This window comes from Piliocolobus tephrosceles, chromosome 8 (assembly GCF_002776525.5).
Source record: "Piliocolobus tephrosceles isolate RC106 chromosome 8, ASM277652v3, whole genome shotgun sequence".
Lineage (NCBI taxonomy): Eukaryota > Metazoa > Chordata > Mammalia > Primates > Cercopithecidae > Piliocolobus > Piliocolobus tephrosceles.
In genome coordinates, this window is record NC_045441.1 from 11917520 (window position 1) to 11944063 (window position 26544).

Sequence of the window (26544 nt, forward strand, 5' to 3'; positions counted from 1 at the left end):
GAGCCATACCAGGCTCCTTTGAACTGTCTTAGGTACTGCACTTGCCCCTGCTCCTGGCAGAATGTTCTTATCCTCTGTTTCACCCTCTCTCCCTCCTCCTCTTGCCCACCCTCCTGTCTCAGTTTAGCAGTCACATCCTCAGACAACACTTGTCCTATTCCCCCAACTAGGTGAGAACCTCCTGTTAGGTACTCCTGTCACAGTGGATCCTACTGTGTTTTTTTTGTTGTTGTTGTTTTTTTGAGACGAAGTTGCTCTGTCACCCAGCCTGGAGTATAGTAATGCAATCTCGGCTCACTGCAACCTCTGCCTCCTGGGTTCAAGCAATTCTCCTGCCTCAGCCTCCCGAGTAGGTGGGATTACAGGTGTGCCACCACCACATCCAGCTATTTTTTGTATTTTTAGTAGAGACGGAGTTTTGCCATGTTGGCCAGGCTGGTCTTGAACTCCTGACCTCAGGTGATCTGCCTGCCTTGCAAAGTACTGGGATTACAGGTGTGAGCCACCACGCCCAGCTGATCCTTCCTTTTTTTTTTTTTTTTTTCTTTCAAGACAGGAGCTCACTGTGTTGCCCAGGTGGGATTGTGGTGGTGTGATCACGGCTTACTGCAGCCCCACCTCCCAGGCTCAAGTGATTCTCCCACCTCAGCCTCCTGAGTTGCTGGGGCCACAGGTATGTGCCACCACACCTGGCTAGTTTTTAGGTTTTTTTTTTTTGTTAAGAGATAGGGTCTCACTATGTTGTCCAGGCTGGTCTTGAACTCCTGGCCTCGAGCAATTCCCCCACCTTGGCCTCCTCAGTAGCTGGGACTATAGGTATATACCACCACGCCCAGCTAATTTGTATTACAGGGCCTTGCTGTGTGGTCCAGGCTGGTCTTGAATTCCTGGGATCAAGCAATCCTCCTGCCTAGGCCTCCCCAAGTGCTGAGATTGCAGACATGAGTCACCATGCATGGCCCCAAGATCTTTTATAGTGCTCTAACGTGTTGCAGTTTTTTCTGTAAGTGTCTGCATTCCATGCTAGACTGTAACCTGCATGAAGGCAGGTTTTGTTTGCCACAGTTATTTCCAGTGCTCTGGGACATAGTAGGTGCTCAGTAATTATTTGCTAAATAAGCAAATGAACTGGCAGCTGTTTTACAGCCCATGTGATATGTATATGGCTCAGATAATCTTGTATTCAAGATTTTATTCTCTGCTCACATTTTACTACACTTTTTTTTTTTGAGATGGAGTCTTACTCTGTCACCCAGGCTGGAGTGCAGTGGTACAATCTTGGCTCACTATAACCTCTGCCTCCTGGGTTCAAGCGATTCTCCTGCCTCAGCCTCCTAAGTAGCTGGGATTACAGGCACTTGCCACCATACCTGCCTAATTTTTGTGTTTTTAGTAGAGACGGGGTTTCACCATGTTGGCCAGGCTGGTCTCAAACTCCTGACCTCAGGTGATCCACCCGCCTCGGCCTCCCAAAGTGCTGGGATTATAGGTGTGAGCCACCACATCTGGCTAGATATGTTGTATTTAAGATTTTATTCTCCTCTGCACACTATATTTCACTATACAGTTTTGAAGCCTTCCTGATCACTTACATGATTACTGTCATCTTTGTTTGAAGGTATGTTAAGAAAGAGTTTAATTCAATGTATTACTTTGTGGCCATTCATCTAAAATAGAAAGAGGTGTGTTATACTTGTGTGTTACTGATTCTTCCCAGCAGGATGCCTGGTTTGCTTTTGTGTGAACCGACAGAGCTTTACAACATCCTGAATCAGGCCACAAAACTCTCCAGATTAACCGAACCCAACTATCTCTGTTTATTTGGTAAGTACTTGGAAAAAAGTGAAGGAGGTCGAACACAGTGTCCTTCAAACATTATCTTTGATGAGTTAACAAACTTCTGGGAGAGGGTATGAATGACTTTAGAGCAGGGGTCCCTCGGCTAGGTGTGGTGGCACACGCCTGTAATCCCAGTACTTTGGAAGGCCAAGGTGGGCGAATCACTTGAGGCCAGGAGTTCAAGACCAGCTGGGTCAAAAGGGCAAAACCCCATCTCTACTAAAAATACAAAAAAAATTAGCAGTGGTGGTGCATGCCTGTTATCCCAGCTACTCGGGAGGCTGAGGCATGAGAATTGCTGGAACCCGGGAGGCGGAGGTTGGAGTGAGCCAAGATTGTGCCACTGCGTTCCAGCCTGGGTGACAGAGTGAGACCCTGTCTCAAAAAAGAAAAAAAAAAAAGAAAAACTTCGTCCGTATTTACAGCCACTCCCCATGGCTCGCATTACCACCTGAGCTCCACTTGCTGCTGTCAGATCAGCAGCAGCATTAGATTCTCATAGGAGCACAAACCCTTCTGTGAACTGTGCATGCGAGGGATCTAAGTTGCTCTCTCCTTATGAGAATCTAACGTCTGATGATCTGTCACTGTCTCCCGTCACCCCCAGATGGGACTGTCTAGTTGCAGGAAAACAAGCTCAGGACTCCCACTGATCCTACATGGTGGTAGAATTACTTTATTATATATTACAATGTAATAATAATAGAAATAAATTGCACAAAAAATGTAATGCACTCAAGTCATCCCCAAACCATCCCCACCTGCCTGCCCACTGCCGTGTTCCGTGGAAAAATTGTCTTCCATGAAACCAGTCCCTGGTGCCAAAAAGATTGGGGATTGCTGCTTTAGAAAGCTGATAAGAGGCCAGGTGTGGTGGCTTGTACCTGTAATCCCAGCGTTTTGGGAGACCCAGGTGGGCGGATCAGTTGAGGTCAGGAGTTCGAGACCAGCCTGGCCAGCATGGTGAAACCCTGACTCTACTAAAAATGCAAAAATTAGCCGGGCATGGTGGCACGCGCCTGTGGTCCCAGTTACTGGGAAGGCTGAGGCAGGAAAATCGCTTGAACCCGGGAGACGGAGATTGCAGTAAGCCGAGATCATGCCACTGCATTCCAGCTTGGATGGGGATTTAGCGTGAGCTCACTTCAAATTTGATTTCTTCCTTCCCCTTCCCTTAGTTATTTATTTATGAAACAGAATCTTGCTCTGTCACCGAGGCTGGAATGCAGTGGTGCAAATTTGGCTCATTGCAACCTCCGCCTCCTAGATTTAAATGATTCTCCTCCTCCAGCCTCCTGAGTAGCTGGAACTATAGACGCTGCCACCACACCTGGCTAATTTTTGTATTTTTAGTGGAGGTGGGATTTTGCCATGTTGGCCAGGCTGGTCTTGAGCTCCTGGCCTCAAGTGATCCACGCGCCTTGGCCTCCGAAAATAATGGGATTATAGGTGTGAGCCACCACACCTGGCCCCACATCTCAAGTTTTAAACTGACAATGACTGTCCTTTAACTGCCTAACAGACATTGATGATAACATAAGTCCTCTAAGTAGTTTGGTAGTATGTTCCTTTGCAAATTCAGTTCTTAAATACTTTTCCTTTCCAGATGTACGTTCCAAATGGGAGTATGATGAAAGCCATGTGATCACGGCCCTTCGAGTAAAGAAGGTACATGGGCAGTGTTGGAATCTAGGGCAGGCTGGCTACCTTGCAGTGGGGTGGGGAAGAGTGGGAGGTTTTACCCTCAATCCAGGGGGTAGCAGAGGCAGGACTGTTTTCTATGCATTCACCGTGGTGGTCTTCCACACCTCTCACTCTCACACATTTTCTCAGCTGTCCTCCCATCCCCCAAGAATGGTTAACAACTCCATTAGACAAATATTGATTTCTTTTTTTTTTTTTTTTTTTTTTTTTTTGAGACAGGGTCTCACTCTGTCATCCAGGCTGGAGTGCAATGGTACAATCATAGTTCACTGCAGCCTTAAACTCCGGGGCTTGGCTGGGCGCGGTGGCTCATGCCTGCAGTCCCAGCACTTTGTGAGGTTGAGGTGGGTGGATCACCTGAGGGTCAGGAGTTTGAGACCAGACTGGCCAACATGGTGAAACCCCATCTCTATTAAAAGTACAAAATTTAGCCGGGTGTGGTGGCTCACACCTGTAGTCCCAGCTACTCGGGAGGCTGAGGCATGAGAATCGCTTGAACCTGGGAGTCGGAGGTTGCAGTGAGCTGAGATCATGCCACTGTACTCTAGCCTGGGTGACAGAGTGAGACTTGGTCTTAAAAAAAATATATTCCTCACGCCTGTAATCCCAGCACTTTGGGAGGCCGAGACGGACGGATCACGAGGTCGGGAGATCGAGACCATCCTGGCTTACATGGTGAAACCCTGTCTCTACTAAAAAATACAAAAAAACTAGCCGGGCGCGGTGGCAGGCACCTGTAGTCCCAGCTACTCAGGAGGCTGAGGCAGGAGAATGGCGTAAACCCGGGAGGCGGAGCTTGCAGTGAGCTGAGATCTGGCCACTGCACTCCAGCCTGGGCGACAGAGCGAGACTCCGTCTCAAAAAAAAAAAAAAAAAATTTCCTGGGCTCGAGCAATCCTATCCCACTCAGCCTCCAGAGTAGCTGAGGCTACAAGGGGGAATGCCACCATGCCTGGCTAATTTTTGTATTTTTTGTAGAAATGGGGTTGCACTGTGTTGCCCAGGCTGCTCTTGAACTCCTGGACTCAAGCCATCCTCCAGCCTTGACCTCCCAAAGTGCTGGGATTACACATGTGATCCGCCAAGCCTGGCCAAATATTGATTTAATTCCTTAATGTGCCAGGTACTGTTCCAGACCCTGCGGATACAACAGAATACAACAGAACAACAAACAGCCTAAATTCATTGTCCTTGCCCTCATGGAGCTTTTTGTTTTGTTTTGTTTTTTTTAGTTATTTTTTCTGTTTTTATTTTGTTTTTATATATTTTTTGTTTTTATCTTTATTTTTGGAGCTTTATTTTTAAAATTTTTAGGGGCAGGGTCTTGCTCTGTCACCTGGGCAGGGGTGCAGTGGCACAATCATGGCTCAAACTCCTGGGTTCAATCAATCTTCCTACCTCAGCCTCCCGAGTAGCTGGGACTGCAGACTTGTGCCAACACAATAATTTTTTTTCTTTTTTTTGAGACAGGATCTTATTTTGTTGCCCGGGCTGTCACGGACCTTTCGTTCTATTTAGCAAACAGACAATAAACCCTAGAGATAATTAGCTGTAATCCAAAGATGGAAGCATCTCCCTTTTTTCCTTCCCGTCCCATCCCCTCTTCCATTCCCCTCCCATCCCATCTTCCCTTCCCCATCCTGAGAAGTGGACAGAGCCCTGCACACAGTCACCATGTCCCCTACTGCAGTGAGACCTTTTCCCTACACCTCCAGGGTGTCTTCTCCCTCATCATTGCGAAGCCTGGCAGCCTTCGCCCAGGACCCATCTCTCCCCTCTGCAGCCCTGATCACATTCTCTGCCCTGAACTTGGAGGTTCTCTTTGACTTCCCTGGTTTCTTTTCTTTCTTTCATTCTTTCTTTTTTCTTTTGAGATGGAGTCTTTCCCTGTCTCCCAGGCTGGAGTGCAGTGGCATGATCTCGGCTCACTGCAACCTCTGCTTTCTGGGTTCAAGCGATTCTCCTGCCTCAGCCTCCAGCCTGTAGCTGGGATTACAGGCGTGCGCCACCATGCCCGGCTAATTTTTTTTTTTTCTATCTTTAGTAGAGACGGGGTTTCACCATGTTGGCCAGGCTGGTCGCTAACTCCTGACCTCGTGATCTGCCCGCCTTGGCCACCCAAAGTGCTGGGATTATAGGCATGAGCCACTGCGCCTGGCCCCCTGGTTTATTTTCTCTCTCTTTGGTTCACCTTCATTTTCTCCTCCTGCCGTCTGAAGATAACTGCTGGTCTGTCCTTGATCTCTGTATCTGTCAGAATACTTTCTTGCCAGAGATTTCACTGGAGCTTACAGCTGCAATGACATCCACATGCAATTAGCAGTCCTGGTAAGTTTACGTCTAAAACTTTGGGCTGGACATGGTGGCTTGCTCCTGTAATCCTAGCACTTTGGGTGGCCGAGACAGGAGGATTGCTTGAGTCCAGGAGTTCAAGACCAGCCTGGGTAACATAGCAAGACCCCTGTCTCTACAAAAAATTGAAAAATTAACTCAATGTGGTGGTGCTCATTTGTAGTACCAGCTACTCGGGAGGCCGAGGTGGGAGGATCACTTGAGTCCAGGAGGTCGATTGCACCACTGCATTCCAGCCTGGGTGATAGAGCAAGACCTTGTCTCAAAAATAATAAAACTTTGTCTTCTAAAATTTCCCTTTCCTCCCTATTCCCACTGTACTCTTCCACACTCAATCTCTGCTGCTTTTTCTATATATAACTCGATAACTCGGCAGGGAGCAGGGGCAGGGTGTATTCTTCCAGGATATTTCCCCGTCCCAATCCATCATTATTGTCTATTTGTCTTTTTTTGTTTTTATTTTTGAGACAGAATCTCACTCTGTCTGCCCAGGCTGGAGTGCAGTGGTGCAGTCTCAGCTCACTGCAATATCCATCTCCCAGGTTCAAGGGATTCTCCTGCCTCAGCCTCCCTGGTAGCTGGGGTTGTAGGCACCACCACCACGCCTGGCTAATTTTTGTATTTTTAGTAGAGATGGAGTTTCACATGTTGGCCAGTCTGGTCTCGAACTTCTGACCTCAAGTGATCCACCTGCCTCGGCCTCCTAAAGTGCTGGGATTATAGACATAAGCCACCACGCCCAGCCCATAATCTCACTCTTAATCCCCATTGCAGGCCTTTTTCTGCACCTATTCAGAGCCCCTCATGATGTGTGGGCCTCCATTCCCACGCAGCTCTCAAGTCTGTGCATTTCTTTGATTCTGGCCGCACCTCCTGCTCTGGGAAAGAGACATTCTCTCTGCCTCTGCCTCTCAGCTCCTCCAAGTCAGGCTAACAGCTTTTCTTTTTTTTTCTTTTTCCTTTTTCTTTCTTTCTTTCTTTTTTTTTTTTTTTTTTTTTGAGACGAAGTCTCGCTCTTGTTGCCTAGGCTGGAGTGCAGTGGTGTGATATTGGCTTTTGCCTTCCCTCCCTAGCTTCCCAGTTAGCAGATGGAGGCCTTCAGGGCAGTCCCAGCCCCAGCAGGACAGAAAGGCTCCCAGCCCTGTGTTCTCAGCCTTCTTGGATCTGACCACCTCTCTTTTCAGCCTCATTCCTAGTACACTTCCACTCTCACCTGACACCTTAGCAGCACTGTGCTGCCATGTTTCCTTCTATGATGCACATGTATCCCATACTGTAACTCTTTCTTGAAAACAGATTATGTCCTACCGTTGATTTTTTTTTTTTTTTTTTTTTAGATGGAGTCTCATTCTGTCGCCCTGGCTGGAGTGCAGTGGTACGATCTTGGCTCACTGCAACCTCCGCTTCCTGGGTTCAAGCAATTCTTCTGCCTCAGCCTCCCGAGTAGCTGGGACTACAGGCACGTACCACCACACCCGTCTAATTTTTGCATTTGTAGTAGAGACAGAGTTTCACCATATTGGTCAGGCTGGTCTTGAACTCCTGACCTCGTGATCCACCTGCCTCAGCCTCCCAAAGTGCTGGGATTACAGGCATGAGCCACCGTGCCTGGCCAATTTGTATTTATTATTATTATTATTATTATTATTATTATTATTTTTAAGGCAGGGTCTCACTCTGTCGCCCAGGCTGGAGTGCAATGGCACCATCATGGCTCACTGCAGCCTTGACCTCCCAGGATCAAGGAGTCCTCCCACCTCACCCTTCCCAGTAGCTGGGACCATAGGCGTGCACCACCACACCCAGTTAACTTGTATTTTTTGTAGAGATGGAGTCTCACTATGTTGCCCAGGCTGGTCTTGAACGCCTGGGCTCAAGCAGTCCTCCCTCCTCAGCCTCCCAAAGTGCTGGGATGACAGGCATGAGCCACCAGGCCTGGCCTGATTCATACTTTTAATATGGTAGTGTCTTATTCCCTAAAAGTGGGTGTGGTGAATATCTGCTGTTTTTCTGCCTTTTTGAGGGGAACTTCTCTTTCTGCTCAAACCATGGGTTTCTAGTGGTGCTCTCTAAAATAATATTCTGGCCAGGCATGGTAGCTTTAGTCTGCAATCCCAGCACTTTGAGAGGCCAAGGTGGGCAGATTGCTTGAGCTCAAGTTTGAGACCAGCCTGGACTACATAGTGGGACCCCAGAAGGCATCTGTTTACTACCTTCTTTTTGAGTGTTTGTTGTTGTCGTTCTTGTTGTTTTGAGACAGAGTTTCACTCTGTTGCCCAGGCTCGAGTGAAGTGGTGCAATCTTGGCTCACTGCAACCTCTGCCTCCTGGGTGCAATCCATTCTCCTGTCTCAGCCTCTTGAGTAGCTGGTACTACAGGTGCACGCCACCACGCCCAGCTAATTTTTGTATTTTTAGTAGAGATGGGGTTTCACCATGTTGGCCAGGCTGATCTCAAACTCCTGACCTCAGGTGATCTGCCCGCCTTGGCCTCCCACAGTTCTGGGATTACAGGTGTGAGTCACCGTGCCTGGCCTTGTTGTTTTTGTTTTCAGACAAGTCTTGCGCTGTCACCCAGGCTGGAGTGCAGTGATGCAATCATAGCTCACTGCAGCCTCCACCTCCCAGACTCAAGCGATCCTCTCACCTCAGCCTCCCAAGTAGCTGGGAGTACACGTGCACCCCACCACACCTGGCTTTTTTTGTCTCTACAAATCTATCTATATATATAGATATAAATGCATAAATTAGCCAGGTATGGTGGTGCATGCCCGTGGTCCCAGCTACTCAGGAGGCTGAAGTGTGAAGATTACTTGAGCCCAGAAATTCAAGGCTGCAGTGAGCTATGACTGCACCACTGCAGTCCAGCCTGGGCAACAGAGTGAAACCCTGTCTCTAAAATAAAATAATATCCATAACCCTGGCCCCAGTGATTGATCATGAGTCTGGGATGAAAGCTGAGCCAATCAGAATTGGAATTAGAGAAGGGTGTCTCTGTCCAGCATGGCGGTGGAATTGGGAAAATGGGAGCCTGATCATTGCTGGGGTTCGTGGCTCAAGCCTCTGGAGGAAGCTATCTGAGAAGCGGAAGTCAGTGCGGAGGGGAAAGTGGAGAGGAGGAGAGCCTGAAGGAGGTCTGGGCTTTAGGATCTCTGGGTCCTAAAGCCAGCCGCTTTAGGTTTGGAAACTGGCTGCATCTTTGCCTTGCCTGGAGTGTTACCTGCCAACAAGTCCTTCTTTTGTGCACACTCCTGATTAAATTGGTAGTACATCTTATAATCCATGAGTTTTTTTTTTTTTTTTTTTTGGGACATAGTCTCACTTTGTTATCCAGGCTGAGTTGTAGTGGTGCAATCATAGCTCACTGTAGCTTTGAACTCCAGGGCTCAAGCGATCCTCCCACCTCAGCCTCCCAGGTAGCTGGGATTATAGGCATGAGCCACCATGGCCAGCCACATTTGAGCTTCCAGTCCATCTCATTCCTTCTGCTTACTCATGACTTCTGCTTCTACACACTGTCTACTTACTGTACTTTTTTGGGGTGTTTTTTGTTTTGTTGTTGTTTTGGGACCGGGTCTTGCTCTGTCACCCAGACTGGAATGCAGTGACACAATCACAGCTCACTGCAGCCTCCACCTCCTGGGCTCAAGTGATCCTTCCACTTCAGCCTCCTGAGTAGTTGGGAGTACAAGCGCATGCCACTATGCCTGGCATTTTTGTATTTTTTTTTTTTTTTTTTTTTTGAGACAGAGTCTCGCTCTGTCGCCCGGGCTGGAGTGCAGTGGCCAGATCTCAGCTCTCTGCAAGCTCTGCCTCCCGGGTTTACGCCATTCTCCTGCCTCAGCCTCCTGAGTAGCTGGGCCTACAGGCGCCCGCCACCTCACCTGGCTAGTTTTTTGTATTTTTAGTAGAGACGGGGTTTCACCATGTTAGCCAGGATGGTCTCAATCTCCTGACCTCGTGATCCGCCCGTCTCAGCCTCCCAAAGTGCTGGGATTACAGGCTTGAGCCACCGCGCCCAGCCATTTTTGTATTTTTTTTTTTCGTAGAGACGGGGGTCTTGCTATGTTGTCCAGGCTGGTCTCAAACTCCTGGCCTCAAGCAATCCTCCTGCCTTGGCCTCCTGAAGTGCTGGGATTACAGGTACAAACCACTGCATCCAGTCTGGTGTTTTTGGATTCAATCTCCACTGCCAAACACTCTCTCCATGAGAAAGGATGTTACTAATTCAGTTGACCATGGTTTCTCTGACACCAGGGTACCTAATAGGCTGTGGATCAGTCAGACCAGCAGTTCTTTGGTCAGGCACTTCTCTCTGGTCCAATCAGCTGTGGTCAGCTTTTCTCAGAAGGGAAGGTAGTCACGGAGGATCCTTGGGATTTAACAGACTCTCCACCCACTGTCTCAGTGCTTCTGGGCCTGTGTGTGTAGTTAGGGGAGAGAGTGCAGTCTTAGCTCCTCCTACTGCTGCTATGCAGGGAGTCTCTGCTCAACCGAACCTGCCCACCAACAGGCCTGTCTTGTGTGTGTGTGTGTTTTTTTTTTTAAGAAAAATAACGAGTATCTTCTCCCGGAGTCTGTGGACTTGGAGTGTGTGAAGTACTGCGTGGTGTATGATAACAACACCAGCACCCTGGAGGTACTCTTAGAAGATGACGATGATGATTCAGACTCTGATAGTGCTGGCAAAGGTGAGTTTTATGCAACAGCAGCAAGAATAATAGTTAACGGCTATTGAACAGATTTGTTATAGGACCAACAGGTTCGTATGCCCGTTTCACGGGAACAGGCCAATGACACTGAGACAGCAGGGTTTGCATCAGAGAAAGAGCTTCATGATCACCGGATACCAAGCAAGGAGATAGGAGGAGGCCCTCAAATACATCTCCCCAAGGAGTTGTGGAATGGGGTTTTTAAGGGGATTGGGGAGGGTGAGGAACTAGAAAGTTGGGGTCATTGATTGGTCGAGGAAAAGGAGATGAAATCATCAGGACGTGGAAACTGCATTCTTTGGTGAGTCAGCTCCTGTGGGGCCCTTCAGACCAGCTGATGTCAGCAGTTTCATCAGAATGTGGGACCTGAAAGAATATCTCAGAGGGAAAATAATGTTCCATGACGTTCAATTTGTCACCTACAGAGCAGTTAAGGGGAACTATATTCTTGGCCGGGTGTGGTGGTTCAAGCCTGTAATCCTAGCACTTTGGGAGGCTGAGGTCAGATCACGAGGTCAGGAGATTGAGACCATCCTGGCTAACACAGTGAAACCCTGTCTGTACTAAAAATACAAAAAGTTAGCTGGGCATGGTGGCGGGTGCCTGTAGTCCGAGCTACTCGGGAGGCTGAGGCAGGAGAGTGGCATGAACCTGGGACGCAAAGCTTGCAGTGAGCCGAGATCATGCCACTGCACTCCAGCCTGGGCAACAGAGCGAAACTCCGTCTCGGGGGCGGGGGAGGGGGTAGAACTATATTTTTGTAACAGGGTCTATGTGATTCTGGGACAGTACACATCAAACAGCTGTGAGCAAGCAGGTTGGAGAGCAAGCAAGGTGACTTAGTGATGAATGCTGAATGTGCTGCAAGCTTGCTTTATTTTCATTTGTTTCCCTCCCTTCTTTCCTGATTAATTTCACAAAGTTTATGGGGACAGTTTCATGTGTGCCATGCACCGGGAACCAAGGGCTTTACTTGAATCTGCAGAACAACTTACAAGGACGCTAACTAACATCAAGAGCTATGAGCACGCCAGGCCCAGTGACTCATACCTGTAGTCCCAGCACTTTGGGAGGCTGAGGCAGGAGGATCACTTGAGCCCAGGAGTTCAAGACCAGCCTGGGTGATACAGCAAGATAAGGCACCCAGCTCATTTATTTACTTTTTGTAGAGACTGGGTCTTGTTGTGTTGCCTAGGCTAAGCTTTTAAAAGTGTGTGGACATATTTTTAAACCACCACACCTATAAGTGGTGGGGCCAGGATTCAAACCCAGGCCTTTTGGCTCTGTCCTGTCCCCCAAGAATTGGGTAGTGGAGCTAGAGAGCAGGTAGCCCCAAATCAAAACATTAAAGCGTGGTCAGTTCCAATGTGCTCCATCGAACCTCTGAGGCTCTGCTCTGTTCTTCATGAGCCCATAGTTTTGGGCTGACCACCCCTTGCGGTTGGCACTGGGAGCTCTGCTTCTAGGAATCAGAACTGCACCTGTGGGTGCAATTCCAGAAGCTGGGAGCACTCACACTAACTGCCAGTGGGTGGCGCTATGCTTCCACCTTTCATAAAACCAGCTGTCTGGACTTTTGTCCCAGGAAGTCCTTGGCCAGGAAATTGTCCCTTCTTCCCTAAGCTCATCCTGTTGGGCTCTGGTCTGCAATCCTAGGACTGTAGGCTGGGCCTTGAAACCCTAGGAGATGGTGCTCAACACAGATAATCCCTTTTACATTCTGTAACTGACCTTACTTTGCTGTGGGGCCCCCATTCACAGGAAACCATAACCATACAGACAACTTGTGTACTCAAGGCAACTTTTCCTGTTTCAAATGGCATCTTTCAGGTCAATGAAAAGTCTTTGAGGGTACAAGACCATCTCAAGGCTTCTCTCAATACCCCCTTCTTTCCTTTTTTTTTTTTTTTTTTGAGTCAGGGTCTCGCTCTGTTGCCCAGGCTGGTCTCGAACTCTTGGTTTCAAGCAATTCTCTTGCATTGGCCTCCCAAAGTGCAGGGATTACAGGCATGAGCCGCCATGCCTGGCCTGAACTCTCTGACTTCTGAGCCAGGCCCTGTGGGCTGAGCTTTGGCTCCTGTCTTGACAGCTGCAGATTCTTTCTCAGCCTGGCTGCAGACTCCAGATTCTTCCTCTCAGTGCCATCTCTCAGACAGGTCCCAGCCACTTTTATCCTCCATAGCCCCTTCTGGAATTGTCTTTGTCTCCCTGAACAAAAATTCAGTATGGAAGCAGAGTTGGCCAGGCACGGTGCCTCACACTCGTAATCCCAGCACTTTGTGAGGCTGAAGCAGGAGGGTCGCTTGAAGCCAGGAGTTTGAGGCCAGCCTGGGCAACATAGCAAGGCCCCATCTCTACCAAAAATACAAAGAAAAAAAAAAAATGTAGCCAGGCATGGTGGTGCATGCCTGTAGCCCCAGGTACTGAGGGGGCTGAGACAGGAGGATCGCTTGAGCCCAGGTGGTCAAGGCTGCAGTGAGCTATGACTGCACCACTGCATCCCAGCCTGGGTGACAGAGTAAGACCCTGTCTCAAAAAAAAAAAAAAAAAAAAAAAAGTTAGAGTCCATGCTCTTTCCTTTCTCCTTTTATCTGGCTCTCTGAAGTCTGCCACACAATATTTCTCTTTCTGAGTCAGAACCTGGCCTCAGGATATCTTGGCTTAAGGATGTCTTGGCTTAGCCTTAATTATGCAAACTTCCTGTCACATATATCTAATTTCCATATAGTCTAATTGTGATTCTACAGATCAATGAAGGTGTTTAAGATTAAATTGATGTCCGCCGGGTGCAGTGGCTCACTCCTATAATCCCAGCACTTTGGGAGGCCGAGATGGGTGGATCCCGAGGTCAGGAGATTGAGACCATCCTGGCTAAAACGGTGAAACCCCATCACTACTAAAAATACAACAAATTAGCCGGGTGTGGTGGCGGGCACCTGTGGTCCCAGCTACTCGGGAGGCTGAGGCAGGAGAATGGTGTGAATCCAGGAAGTGGAGCTTGCAGTGAGCTGGGATCGCGCCACTGCACTCCAGCCTGGGCCACAGAGTGAGACTCCATCTCAAAAAAAAAAAAAAAAAAATGATGTCAAAACCACAGTGAGATATTATTCACACCCACTGGGATGGTCATAAAGAGACAAATAGTAAGTGTTGGTGAGAACATGGAGAAATTGGAAACCTCATACACTGAACCAGAAAGGAAAATGGTACAGCCACTGTGGAAAACAGCTTGGTGTTTCTTCAGAAGGTTAAGATATAGACCTCCAAGAAATGAAAACACATCCACACCAAAGCTTTTACATTAATGTTCATAGCAACGTTATTCATAATAGCCAAAAAGCACGAACAACCCAAGTGTCTATCAGCAGCTAAATGGGTGACACAGAATGTAGTCTATCCACACAGTGGAATATTACTCAGCCATAAAAAGGAATGGGGCCAGGTGTGGTGGCTCACGCCTGCAATCCCAGCACTTTGGGAGGCCAAGGTGGGTGGATCACCTGAGGTCAGGACTTCAATACCGGCCTGGCCAACATGGTGAAACCTCATCTCTACTAAAAATATAAAAATTAGCTGGGCATGGTGGCAGGTGCATGTAATCTCAGCTACTAGGGAGGCTGAGGCAGGAGAATCGCTTGAACCTGGGAGGCAGAGGTTGCAGTGATCCGAGTTTGTGCCATTGCACTCCAGCCTGGGCGGCAGAGTAAAACTCAGTCTCAAAAAAAAAAAGTGCTATAATGTAGATGAACACTAAAGAGATCATGGTAAGTGATAGAAGTCAGATGCAAAACATCACATATTATTCCATTTATATGAAAAATCCAGAATAGGCAAATCCATAAAATGAGTGGTTAAGTGGAGCTGGGAGTTTGGGGAAAAACAGGGGTATGGCTGCTTAGTGGTACAGGGACCCTTGTAGGGGTGATGAAAATGTTCTAAAATTAGGCTGGGCACTGTGGCTTACACCTGTAATCCCAGCACTTTGAGAGGCCGAGGTGGGAGGATTGTTTGAGCCCAGAAGTTCGAGACCAGTCTGTTCAACATAGACCCTGTCTCAAATAATAAATAAGAAAACATTCCAAAATTGATTGTGGGGATGGTTGCACAACTCTGAATATAATAAAAGTCACTGAATTGTATCTTTTTTCAAGTTTCAGATTAACGGGTACATGTGTGGTTTTGTTACCTGGGTATATCGTATAATGCTAAGTTTTGAAGTTTGATTAAACCCGTCACCCAGGTAGTGAGCATAGAACCCAATAGGTAGTTTTTTTTTCTTCCTTTTTTTTTCCTTTTTTTTGAGATGGAGTTTTGCTCATGTCGCCCAGGTTGGAGTGCAGTGGCATGATCTTGGCTCACTGCAGTCTCCGCTTCCCCTCAGCCTCCCAAATGGTTGGGATTACAGGCGTGTGTCACCCCGCCTGGCTAATTTTTTTGTATTTTCAGTAGAGATGGGGTTTCGCTATGTTGGCCAGGCTGGTCTCAAACTCCTGGCCTAAATGATGCGCCTGCCTTGGCCTCCCAAAGTATTGGGATTATAGGCATGAGCCATCGCGCCTGGCTGCAATAGGTAGTTTTTTAACCCCTGTCCCTCTCTCTCCGTCCTTCTCCTTGTATTCTTCAGGGTCTGTTGTTCACATCTTTATTTCTATATGCACCTGATGTTTAGCTTGCACTTATAAATGAGAACATGTAGTATCTGGTTTTCTATATCTGTGTTAGTTCATTTAGGATAATGGCCTCCAGCTCCATCCATGGGGTTGCAGAGGACATGATTTTGTTCTTTTTTTTATAGCTGTGTAGTATTCTGTGGTATAGGTGTACCACATTTAAAAAATCCAGTCCGGGGCAGGGCACAGTGGCTCATGCCTGTAATTTCAGCATTTTGGGAGGCCAAGGCAGGTGGATCACTTGAGGTCAGCAGTTTGAGACCAGCCTGGCCAATATAGTGAAACCCTGTCTCTACTAAAAATACAAAAATTAGCCGGGCATGGTGGTGCACGCCTGTAATCCCAGCTACTCGAGAGGCTGAGGCAGGAGGAGAATCGCTTGAACCCAGGGAAGCGGAGGTTGCAGTGAGCCAAGATTGCGCCATGGCACTCCAGCCTGGGCGACAAGAGCAAGACTCCATGTAAAAAAAAAAAAAAAAAAAAAAAAAAAACAATTCGTTGTTGATGGGCCCTTGAGTTGATATTCCATGTCTTTGCTGTTGTGAATAGTGCTACAGTGAACATATGGGCACAGGTATCCTTTTGGTATAACATATTTTCTTTTGGATGTGTACGTAGTAACGGGATTTCTGGGTTGAATGGTAGTTCTATTTTTGGTTCTTTGACAAATCTCCAAACTCCTTTCCCCAGGGGCTGAACTAATTTACATTCCCACCAACAGTATATAAGTGTTCCTTTTCTCCATAGCCCTGGTCAACATCTGTTATTTTTTGGCTTTCTAATAAAAGCCATTCTGACTGGTGTGAGAAGGTATCTCATTGTGGTTTTGATTTGCATTTCTCTGATGATTAGTGATGTCAAGCATTTTTTCATGTTCGTTGGCTGCTTGTATGTCTTCTTTTGAAAAGTGTCTGTTTATGTACTTTGCCCACTTTTTAATAGAGTTGTATATTAGAGTTCTTCTCTAGAGGGACAAAACTAATAGGATATATATACACACACACACATATACACATATATACACACACATATATGCATATATATATATGTGTATATATATAAAGAGAAGTTTATTAAGGAGTATTAACTCATGTGATCACGAGGTCCCACAATAGGCCATCTGCAAGCTGAGGAGCAAGGAAGCCAGTCTGAGTCACAAAGCCGAAGAACTTACAGTCCGACGTTTGAGGGCAGGAAGTATGCAGCAGGGGAGAAAGATGTAGGCTGGGAGGCTAGGCCAGTATAGTCTTTTATGTTTTTCTGCCTGCTTTATGTTCTAGCTGTACTGGCAGCTGATTAGCTGGTGCCCACCAGACTGAGGGTGGGTCTGCCTCTCCCAGCCCACTGACTCAAATGTTAATCTCCTTTGGCAACATTCTCACAGACACACCCAGGATCAATACTTTGCATCCTTCCATCCAATCAAGTTGACACCCAGTATTAACCATCAGAGGCTGTTTGCTTTTTGCTTCTTGATTTCAGTTCCTTATAGATTTTGGATGTTGGATCTTTGTTGGATGCATGGCTTGTGGATACTTTCTGCCATTCTGCAGGCTATTTGTTTACTCTGGTAGTTTCTCTTGTTGTGCAGAAGCACTTTAGTGTTCTCAGGCCCCATTTGTCAATTTTTGTTTTGTTACAGTTGCTTTGGAGGATTAGCCAAAAATTGTTTGCCAAAGCCAATGTCAAGGAGGTGCAGTTGCTTTGGAGGACTTAGCCAAAAATTATTTGCCAAGGCCAACGTCAAGAAGATGCAATTGCTTTGGAGGACTTAGCCAAAAATTATTTGCCAAGGCCAATGTCAAGAAGAGTATTTCCTAGATTTTCTTCTAGGATTTCTATAGTTTTGAGGTGTTACGTTTAAGTCTTTAATCTATCTTGAGTTGATTTTTGTGTATGGTGATAGGGGTCCAGTTTCATTCTTCTGCATATGGATAACCAGTTATCTTAGTACCATTTATTGACCAGTAAATGGGAATCCTTTCCCTGTTCCTATTTTTTGAGACAGGGTCTTGCTCTGTCTCCAAGACGAGTGCAGTGGCACAACCATTGCTCACTACAGCCTCAGCCTCCCTGGCTCGGGTGATCCTCCTGCCTCAGCCTCTCTAGTAGCTGGAACTGCAGGTGCCCGCCACCACACTCAACTAATTTTTTGAATTTTATTTGTGACGGGGTCTTGCCATGTTGCCCACACTGGTCTCAAATTCCTGGGGTCAGGCAGTTCTCCTGCCTCTGCCTCCCAAGGTTCTGGGATTATAGATGTAAGCCACCATGCCCAGCCTCCATTGCTTATTTTTGTCAACTTTGTTGAAGATCAGATGGTTATAGGTGTGTGGCTTTATTTCTGGGTTATCTGTTTTGTTCCATTGGTCTATATGTTTGGAATCATACACTTTAAGTGGGTGAGTTGTATGATATACAGCATACAGTTTACATATGTATGTGGTATAAATATAATATATTCACGTATATAATATGTAAATTATATGTATACATATGAGTGGTTAACTGGAGCTGGCAGTTTCTGTAAACTCTGAGAGATATATATTGTATAATGTTGTGTATCATACTGTATATCTCAGAGTTTACAGAAAAGAAGATTAACTTAGGCTGGGCACGCCTGTAATCTCAGCACTCTGGGAGGCTGAAGCAGGTAGATTGCTTGAGCTCAGGAGTTCAAGACCAGCCTGGGCAAGAAAGTGAGACCCTGTCTCTATAAAACAATACAAAATTTAGCCAGGTGTGGTGGTGTGCACCTATAGTCTCAGCTACTTGGGAGGCTGAGGTAGGAGGATGGTGTGAGCCCAGGAGGCGGAGGTTGCAGTGAGCCGAGATTGTACCACTGCACTCTAGCCAGATAGAGTGAAGCCCTGTCTCAAAAACAAAAACAAACAAAAAAACCTGGTGGTAAGCTACTTTTAAAATTTTAATATAACTCATCTCTATACTTGCTTCAGCTTCCTAAATAATTGCGTTTCAGGCTGGGCGTGGTGGCTAATGCCTGTAATCCCAGCACTTTGGGAGGCCGAGGCAGGCGGATCACCTGAGGTCAGGAGTTCAAGATCAGCCTGGCAAACATGGTAAAACCCTGCCTATACTAAAAATAAAAAATTAGCCAGGCATGGTGGGCGCCTGTAGTCCCAGCTACTCGGGAGGCTGAGGCAGGAGAATCGCTTGAACCCAGGAGGTGGAGGTTGCAGTGAGCTGAGATCACGCATTGCACTCCAGCCTGGGTGACAGAGTGAGACTCTGTCTCAAAAAATAAATAAATGAAATAAAATAATTGCATTTCAGAAGAAAGTGGCCATCTATCCCAGCTCTAGACCAATGGCAGATACACAAGAGACGTTTATGTCTTTGATCTCCAGTCTCAGATGTGGTGCCTGGAGCAGCCATTGAGTATGGCAGGATCCTGACCCGCCTCACCCGCCACCCTGTCTACATCCTGAAAGGGGGCTATGAGCGCTTCTCAGGCACATACCACTTCCTCCGGACCCAGAAGATCATCTGGATGCCTCAGGTAGGACCAAATATTGAGCATAGGCAGGCCCAGATGGGAAGGATGGGCCTGGAGACTGACCCGTGGGTGACAGAGTAGGAGAAAGGGACAGAGGATATAGAGAAAGTGGAGGAGGTGGGGTGGGTGGAGACTGGGCTGCAGACATGAACTTAGAGCTGCCAGGAGCCCAGGTCCAGTGTTTTTTTTTTTTTTTTTTTTTTTTTTGAAACACTCTCACTTTGTTGTCCAGGCTGGAGTGCAGTGGCATGATCTTGGCTCACTGCAACCTCTGCCTCCTGGGTTCAAGCGATTCTTCTGCCTCAGCTTCTCTGGTAGCTGGGACTACAGGCACAAACCACCATGCCTGGCTAATTTTTGTGTTTTTTTTTTTTTTTTTTTGAGACAGAGTCTCGCTCTGTCGCCCAGGCAAGCTCCACCTCCCGGGTTTACGCCATTCTCCAGCCTCAGCTTCCCGAGTAGCTGGGACTACAGGCGCCGTCACCTCGCCCGGCTAATTTTTTGTATTTTTAGTAGAGATGGGGTTTCACCGTGTTTGCCAGGATGGTCTCGATCTGACCTCATGATCCGCCCGCCTCGGCCTCCCAAAGTGCTGGGATTACAGGCGTGAGCCACCACGCCCGGCCAATTTTTGTGTTTTTAGTATAGACGGGGTTTCACCATGTTGCCCAGTCTGGTCTCAAACTACTGACTTCAAGTGATCCACCTGCCTCAGCTTTCCAAAGTGCTGCGATTACAGGAGTGAGCCACCGTGCCCGGCCACAGTTCTTTATAAGGAATTGTCGGCTGTCTGGTTGAAACAGTGAGCAAAGAGGGCAGGCTCGATGTGGACCGATTTCAAGGTCAGACAGGCAGGGGCTTCGCAGCTCGAGACCACCTCTTTTTTCTTGGCTGTCTGGTTCCACAAATCCTAGCTGGATCCAGAGGATACAAAAATACACAAAAGTGGGAAGGATTGGTCAGGCTCAGTGGCTCATGCGTGTAAGCTCAGCACTTGGGAAGGCCAAGGCAGGAGGATTGCTTGAGCTCAGTACTTTGAGACCGGCCTGGGCAACATAGTGAGACCTTGTCTCTACAAAAAAATCAATAAATGGAGCTGGCTGTGGTGGCTCACGCCTATAATCCCACCCCTTTTGGAGGCTAAGCTGCATGGATCACGAGCTCAGGAGTTTGAGACCAGCCTAAGCAACATGGCAAAACCCTGTCTCTACCAAAAATACAAAAATTAACTGGGCATAGTGGCCCACCTGTAGTCCCAGCTACTTGGGAGGGTGAGGCAGGAGAATTACTTGAACCCAGGAGGTGGAGGTTGCAGGGAGCCGAGATCACGCCACTGCTCTCCAGCCTGGGTGACAGAATGAGAGCCTGGCTCAAAAAAATAATGTAGAAGAGAGATGGGAGGATTGCTTGAGCCCAGGAGGTCGAGGCTGCAATGAGTCATTACCATGCCAGTGTACTCCAGGCTGGTTGACAAAGTAAGACCCTGTCTCCAAAAAATAAAAAAATAATAAAGGAAAATCAGCCAGGTATGGTGACTCACACCTGTAGTTCTAGCACTCTGGGAGGCCAAGGCAGGAGGATTGCTTGATCTCAGGAGTTGAAGACCTGCCTGGGCGATATAGTGAGACCCCCATCTCTATTATAATTTTTCAGTAGAGACAGGGTTTCCCCATGTTGGTCAGGCTGGTCTCCAACTCCTGACCTCAAGCAATCCACCCGCCTCGGCCTCCCAAAGTGCTGGGATTACAGGCGTGAGCCACAGCACTCAGCCTATTATAATTTTTTTTATACAAAAAGAATCAGGTATGAAACCCCTTCTTTGTCCATCACCTATCTCCAAACATTATCAACTCAGGGCCAGTTTTGTCATAACAAAACAATTTTGAGATACCAGTTTCTGTTGCTGAGTGGCCCTGTCTGTAGGGAAGGCAGTGGCTGGAAGCTGAACTATGTCAAGGGACGCCCTGGGTATCTGGAGCCCAGAGAAGAGGCACTTGAGCTTCCCAGAGCCAAAGCTGAAGGAGGAGGAGCTTTCGAGGAAGAGAACTGGGTGGAGTTGTCTAAGGCTAGCACCAGACTGTGCAGAGATTTGCAGGCAGGGCCTGGTCCTCAGAGGGTGCCGTGTGTACAGATGTCTGGCTTATTGAAGTGTCTGAACACAATGGAATGTAAACAGAAAGTGGTTTTAGCTTTTTCTAACAGTTGTCTTCTGCTCTGTTCCCCTTGCTGCCCTTAGCAACATCGTGAGCAGATTCCATACTTTCTGGCCACCTTGAACGGTTACAAAAAACTTCAATCGAAGTCATAGTATAGAATGACTCAGCAAGTGTGACTATTCACAGGATATTTGATTGTGTTTAGGAATTGTTGCTTTTTGAGGGTTGTAGTGACATTGTTATGGTTATTATAAAGTTCAAGTCCTTATCTTTTAGAAATACAGAACAAAATATTTACGGGTGAAATGACGTGATGTCTGGAATTTCCTTTCAAATAATCTGGGGTGAGGTGAGAAGGCAGTGAGGGTATAGAGGAAAGAAGATTGGCCAATGAATTGTTAATGTTTGAAGTTGGGTGATATATATGTTTTAGAGACAGGGTCTCAGTCTGTCGCCCAGGCTGGAGTGCAGTGGTGCAATCATAGCTCACTGCAGCCTCCACCTCCTGGGCTCAGTATCCTCCAGCCTCAGCCTCTTGAGTAGACGGGACTACCGATGCAAGCCACCACAGTCGGCTAAGTTTTAAAATTTTCTGTAGAGACAGGGTCTTGCTATGTTGCCATGGCTGGTCCGAAACTCCTGACCTTAAGCAATCCTCCTGCCTTGGCCTCCCAAAGTACTGGAATTATAGGCATGAACCACCGTACCTGGCCAACTAGTGTATAGTTTTGAAATAATGTTAAATAAAGGAAGTAAAAAGACAGTCTAGTAGAAGCTAAGGCAGTTTAATATTCCAACCTCAAATCTGGATCAAGTCTCATCTATTCCCATGCCTCAGAGCTGGGCAGCCTAGGGTTTGCTGAGGGACTCAAAGTAGGGAGGGATGGGGTTTAGCTTTAAGGACAGCTGCTGTCTTCCCCCCTTCTGGGCAGAGGACCTTTGGCAGTAGGGTCCAGAGTGGACCTGCCTGTGTGCCTGACTGCGTGTCAGTGGTGGGAAAGCTCCTGCTCTCTGGCCCCATCTGGCTGTGTGAGCTGCTGGTGGCCTCTCCTGCTGGTTTGCTCGGGACCCAGCTCAGCCTCACCCTGGCTCCTTCTGGGGCTGAGGATCTCCCAGAGAGCGCAGCCAGCAGTGACTCCCTTCAACCCCTGCTAGGCATTTCCTCCAACTTCCTCCCCTTAACTTGGAAGCCCATGACCCGGTCCCCTGCCCCGCATGCCCACATTCCTTCACCAGGATCCCAGAATGATCCTGTGTGATAAGATAGGGACTTGTGCCTGAGGTCAGACATGTTCCCAGATCCAGGGTATGCATGTCTGGCTCACAAAGACATCCCCTTCTTCTACTGAGATAACAGCACTGTGAATTTCAGCTCAACAGATGTACAGTCAATTAAAGGAAGTAAAGACAATCAATCTAGTATAAGCCAGGGCAGTTTAATGTTCCAACCTCAAATCTGAATCAAGTCTTATCTTCATTGGAACTCCTCCTCGATCTTGGAGGACCCCTTCCTGGCTTTGCAGAGTACAGAGAGATTAATTTCTTCTCTGCAAACCCTACACTGCTGATAACTCATCACCGCCGCCCCCTCATTTCTGAAGCTTTAGTAAAGTGTAACTGACATGATGAACTGCACATATTTAAAAGGCCCAGTATGGTCCGTTTTGACAGATGCATATTCCTGTAACTTGCCTTTGCTCCTAGTCTAGTCAAATCGGGAAGAAGGCGCAGGGTTGTGGCTGGGGTAGCTGTGAGGGTTGGATTGGATTACTTGTTTGCGGCTGTCTTTAGACTGCAGGTGACTGGCCAGCTGTGGTGGCTCAAGCTTGGAATCCTAGCACTTTGGGAGGTCAAAGAGGAGGTGGGAAGATCACTTGAGTCCAGGAGTTTGAGACTAGCCTGGGCAACATAGTGAGACTTTGTTTACACAAAAATTTTTTTAAAAGGCCGGGCGTGGCGTCTCACACCTGTAATCCCAGCACTTTGGGAGGCCAAGGCGGGCGGATCACGAGGTCAAGAGATCAAGACCATCCTGGCAATGGTGAAACCCCATCTCTACTAAAAATACAAAAATTAGCTGGGTGTGGTGGCACATGCCTGTAATCCCAGTTACTCGGGAGGCTGAGGCAGGAAAATCACTTGAACCTAGGAGGTGGAGGTTGCAGTGAGCTGAGATCACATCACTGCACTCCAACCTGGGTGGCAGAGTGAAAAGAAAAAAGAAGAAAGAAAGAAAGATTTAGGAGGTAGCACTGATCAGACATGAGGGCATGGGAGAGAGAGGGGGCTGGGATGATGCCCTGGTTTTAGGCGTGGGTGATGGGGGCTGTGATATGGTTCATTGTGGGGAACACTCGGGAGGGATCGGGGTGGGGGAAGAGGGAGGTGGTTCTGGGGGAAGGCAGTGTGCCCAGTTTGGGCATAGTCATTTGAGATACTGGTTTCCTTTGCATTGTGTCACTGAGCATTTACACACATTTTACAGTACAGTATGTTTTTATCTACGTCACACCCTCTTCCCAGCCAAACCCACACAACCGCAGAAAAGGAAGTTGGTTTCAAAACAGCAGGAAGAGGGGTTGATAGATTTGCTATGGGAGTTTTGTGAGGTTTTTTTTTTTTTAGACTGCATCTCTGTTGCCCAGGCTGGAGTGCAATGGCACGATCTGGGCTCACTGCAACCTCCGCCTCCTGGGTTCAAGTGATTCTCCTGCCTCAGCCTCCAGAGTAGCTGGAATTACAGGCATGTGCCACCATAACCGGCTAATTTTTGTATTTTTAGAGATGGGGTTTCACCATGTTGGCCAGGCTGTTCTTGAACTCCTGACCTCAGGTGATCCACCTGCCTCAGCTTCCCAAAGTGCTGGGATTACAAGCGTAAGCCACCATGTGTGGCCTTTTAGTGAGATTTTTCAAGTGGAAATTGAAAGGGGGATTTCATTTTGGCACCAGCAAGCTGAGCCTCTGGGTTAGGGGCAGCCCACACTGGAGTAAGCGATGGGCCTGCCCGCAGGCAGTGGGGTGATGGTATCTCCGTGTCACAGGCTTGAGAACTGGCTCAGCTTGGTGTCTGTTCTTTGCTAATGGCTTTCGAAGCTGGTGGCTTGGGAAGGATGTGGGCTTGCAGAGGGTTTACTGCCGTGGGAAAGGGAGTGAGATGTGCTGAGTTCAGGTGGCTCTGAAGGACCCACACACCTGAGGTCCTTAAGATTTATTTCTGAGTCGGACTTGGAGCCAGGGGACTTTCGGTACTGATTTTGATCTTTGGCAAAGGTCAGCATTTTCTGTGGTGTAATAATGGAGAAAGTGGTCTCTAATCAGAGTCTCACGGAAACATCAAGTTATCCAGTGGGAGTGCAATTCTCTACTGCAGAACTTCTTTGAGAGTTTTTTTTTTTTTTTTGAGATGGAGTTTCACTCTTGTTGCCCAGGCTGGAGTGCAATGGCATGATCTCGGCTTACTGCAGCCTCCGCCTCCTGGGTTCAAGTGATTCTCCTGCCCCAGCCTCCTGAGTAGCTGCGATTACAGGCGTGCACTGCCACCCCTGGCTAATTTTTGTATTTTTAGTAGAGATGAGGTTTCACCTTGTTGGTCAGGCTGGTCTCAAACTCCTGACCTCAAGTGATCCACCCACTTTGGCCTCCCAAAGTGCTGGGATTACAAGCATGAGGCACCGCATCTGGCTTTCTTTTTTCTTTTTCTTTTTTTTTTTTTTTTTTGAGAGATAGGCTGGAGAGCAGTGATGTAGTCATAACTCACTGTAACCTCCACTCCTGTGGGATCCTCCCACTTCAGCCTCCTGAGTAGCTGGGACTACAGCCATGTGCCACCATGCCTGGCAAATTTTTTATTTTTTATTTTTTTGTAGAGACAAGGGTCTTGCTGTGTTACCCAGGCTGGTCTCGAACTCCTGGGCTCAAGCGATCCTCCCACCTTGACCTCCCAAAGTGCTAGTATTACAGGTGTGAGCAGCCACTGTGCCCAACTTCTTCGAACCTTTGATTGCTAATGTACGCCTTGTTTCCAAGAGAGGAATCATAGATACAGCTGTCCATTTGTACAGTTGTCCTTCAGTATCCATGGAGATTGGTTCCACGATCCCCAATAGATGCCAAAATCCTTGGATCTTCAAGTCCCTGATATAAGATGGTGTAGTATTTGCATCTAACCTAAGCATATCCTCCCATATACTTTATTTATCTGAGACAGAGTCTCGCTCTGTCACCAGGCTGGGGTGCAGTGGCACAATCTCAGCTCACTGCAACCTCCACGTCCCAGGATCAGGTGATTCTCCTGCCTCGGCCTTCTGAGTAGCTGGGACTACAGGCATGTGCCACCACGCCTGACCAATTTTTGTGTTTTTATGGAGATGGGGTTTCACTTGTTGGCCAGGCTGGTCTCAAACTCCTCACTTCAGGCAATCCACCTGCCTCGGCCTCCCAAAGTGATGGGGTTACAGGTGTGAGCCACATCACCTGGCCCCTCTTGTGTACTTTAAATCATCTCTAGATTATTCATAACACCTAATACAATGTACATACTATGTAAATAATTGTTATACTGTATCATTTAGGGAATAATGATAAGAAAAAAGTCTGTACATGTTCTGTGCAGATGCAACCATGAATTATTTTTCTGGATATTTTTGATTCAAGGTTGCTTGAATCCATGGATGTGGAACGCACAGATACGGGGGCAGATTGCATTTGGTTATCTGAACCCCTGAACCCTTTTTTCATAGTGCCTTATGGAGGACTAGTGTTTCTTAGAACACACTTTGAGAAATGAAGAGATAATCCTTGTCTTTGTTTCAGATAAACAAAAAGTTTTTTTTTCTTTTTTTTTTTTTTAGATTGTGCCTTGTTCTGTCTCCCAGGCTGGAGTGCAGTGGCACAATCTCAGCTCACTGCAAGCTCTGCCTCCCGGGTTCACACCATTCTGCCTCAGCCTCCCAAGTAGCTGGGACTATAGGCGCCCGCCACACGCCCGGCCAATTTTTTGTGTTTTTTAGTAGAGACGGGGTTTCACCTTGTTAGCCAGGATGGTCTTGATCTCCTGACCTTGTGATCCACCCACCTCGGCCTCCCAAAGTGCTGGGATTACAGGCGTGAGCCACCGCGCCTGGCAAATGAAAGTTTTAATGATAACTTTGGACCTGGAACTCAGGAAGCTCCCATTTAAGTAGGTGTTTTGTTCTCTCTACCCCTCTACATATATGCTGGCTTCATCAGAATCATTTCTGGGCATGCAGGGTGGCTCCCATGTGTATCCCAACACTTTGGGAGGCTGAGGGAGGAGGATCACTACAGGCCAGGAGTTCGAGGCCAGCCTGGGCAACATAGCAAGCTCCCATCTCTACAAAATATGAAAGTATCAAAATTCTCTGGGTATGGTCATGTGCACTTGTAGTCCCAGCTACCTGGGAGGCTGAGGCAGGAGAATCATTTGAGCCCAGGAAGTTAAGACTGCAGCGAGCTATGATTGAGCCGCTTATACTCCAGCCTGGGTGACAGAGTGAGAGACCCTGTATCTTAAAAAAAAAAGGAAAAAAGGCCGGGCGCGGTGGCTCACGCCTGTAATCCCAGCACTTTGGG

At 47.5% G+C, this 26544-nt stretch overlaps 1 protein-coding gene across 14 annotated transcripts in view; it reads left to right on the forward strand.

Moving 5' to 3' along the window:
- STYXL1 (serine/threonine/tyrosine interacting like 1) overlaps window positions 1-26544 on the forward strand; it is a 58970-nt gene that overhangs the window by 18058 nt on the left and 14368 nt on the right. For 4 of the 14 annotated variants that reach the window (XM_026456621.2, XM_026456618.1, XM_026456616.1 and 1 more), the window contains 4 exons: window positions 1718-1824; window positions 3446-3507; window positions 10444-10585; window positions 18645-18796. In XM_026456621.2, the coding sequence (XP_026312406.1) occupies window positions 1722-1824; window positions 3446-3507; window positions 10444-10585; window positions 18645-18796 (459 nt within the window). In that variant the 5' untranslated portion in view covers window positions 1718-1721. Of the gene's footprint in view, window positions 1-618; window positions 674-1567; window positions 1619-1717; window positions 1825-3445; window positions 3508-10443; window positions 10586-18644; window positions 18797-26544 lie in introns of those variants that run through there. The other 10 variants (XM_026456622.2, XM_026456615.1, XM_026456624.1 and 7 more) reach the window with 7 other exon arrangements.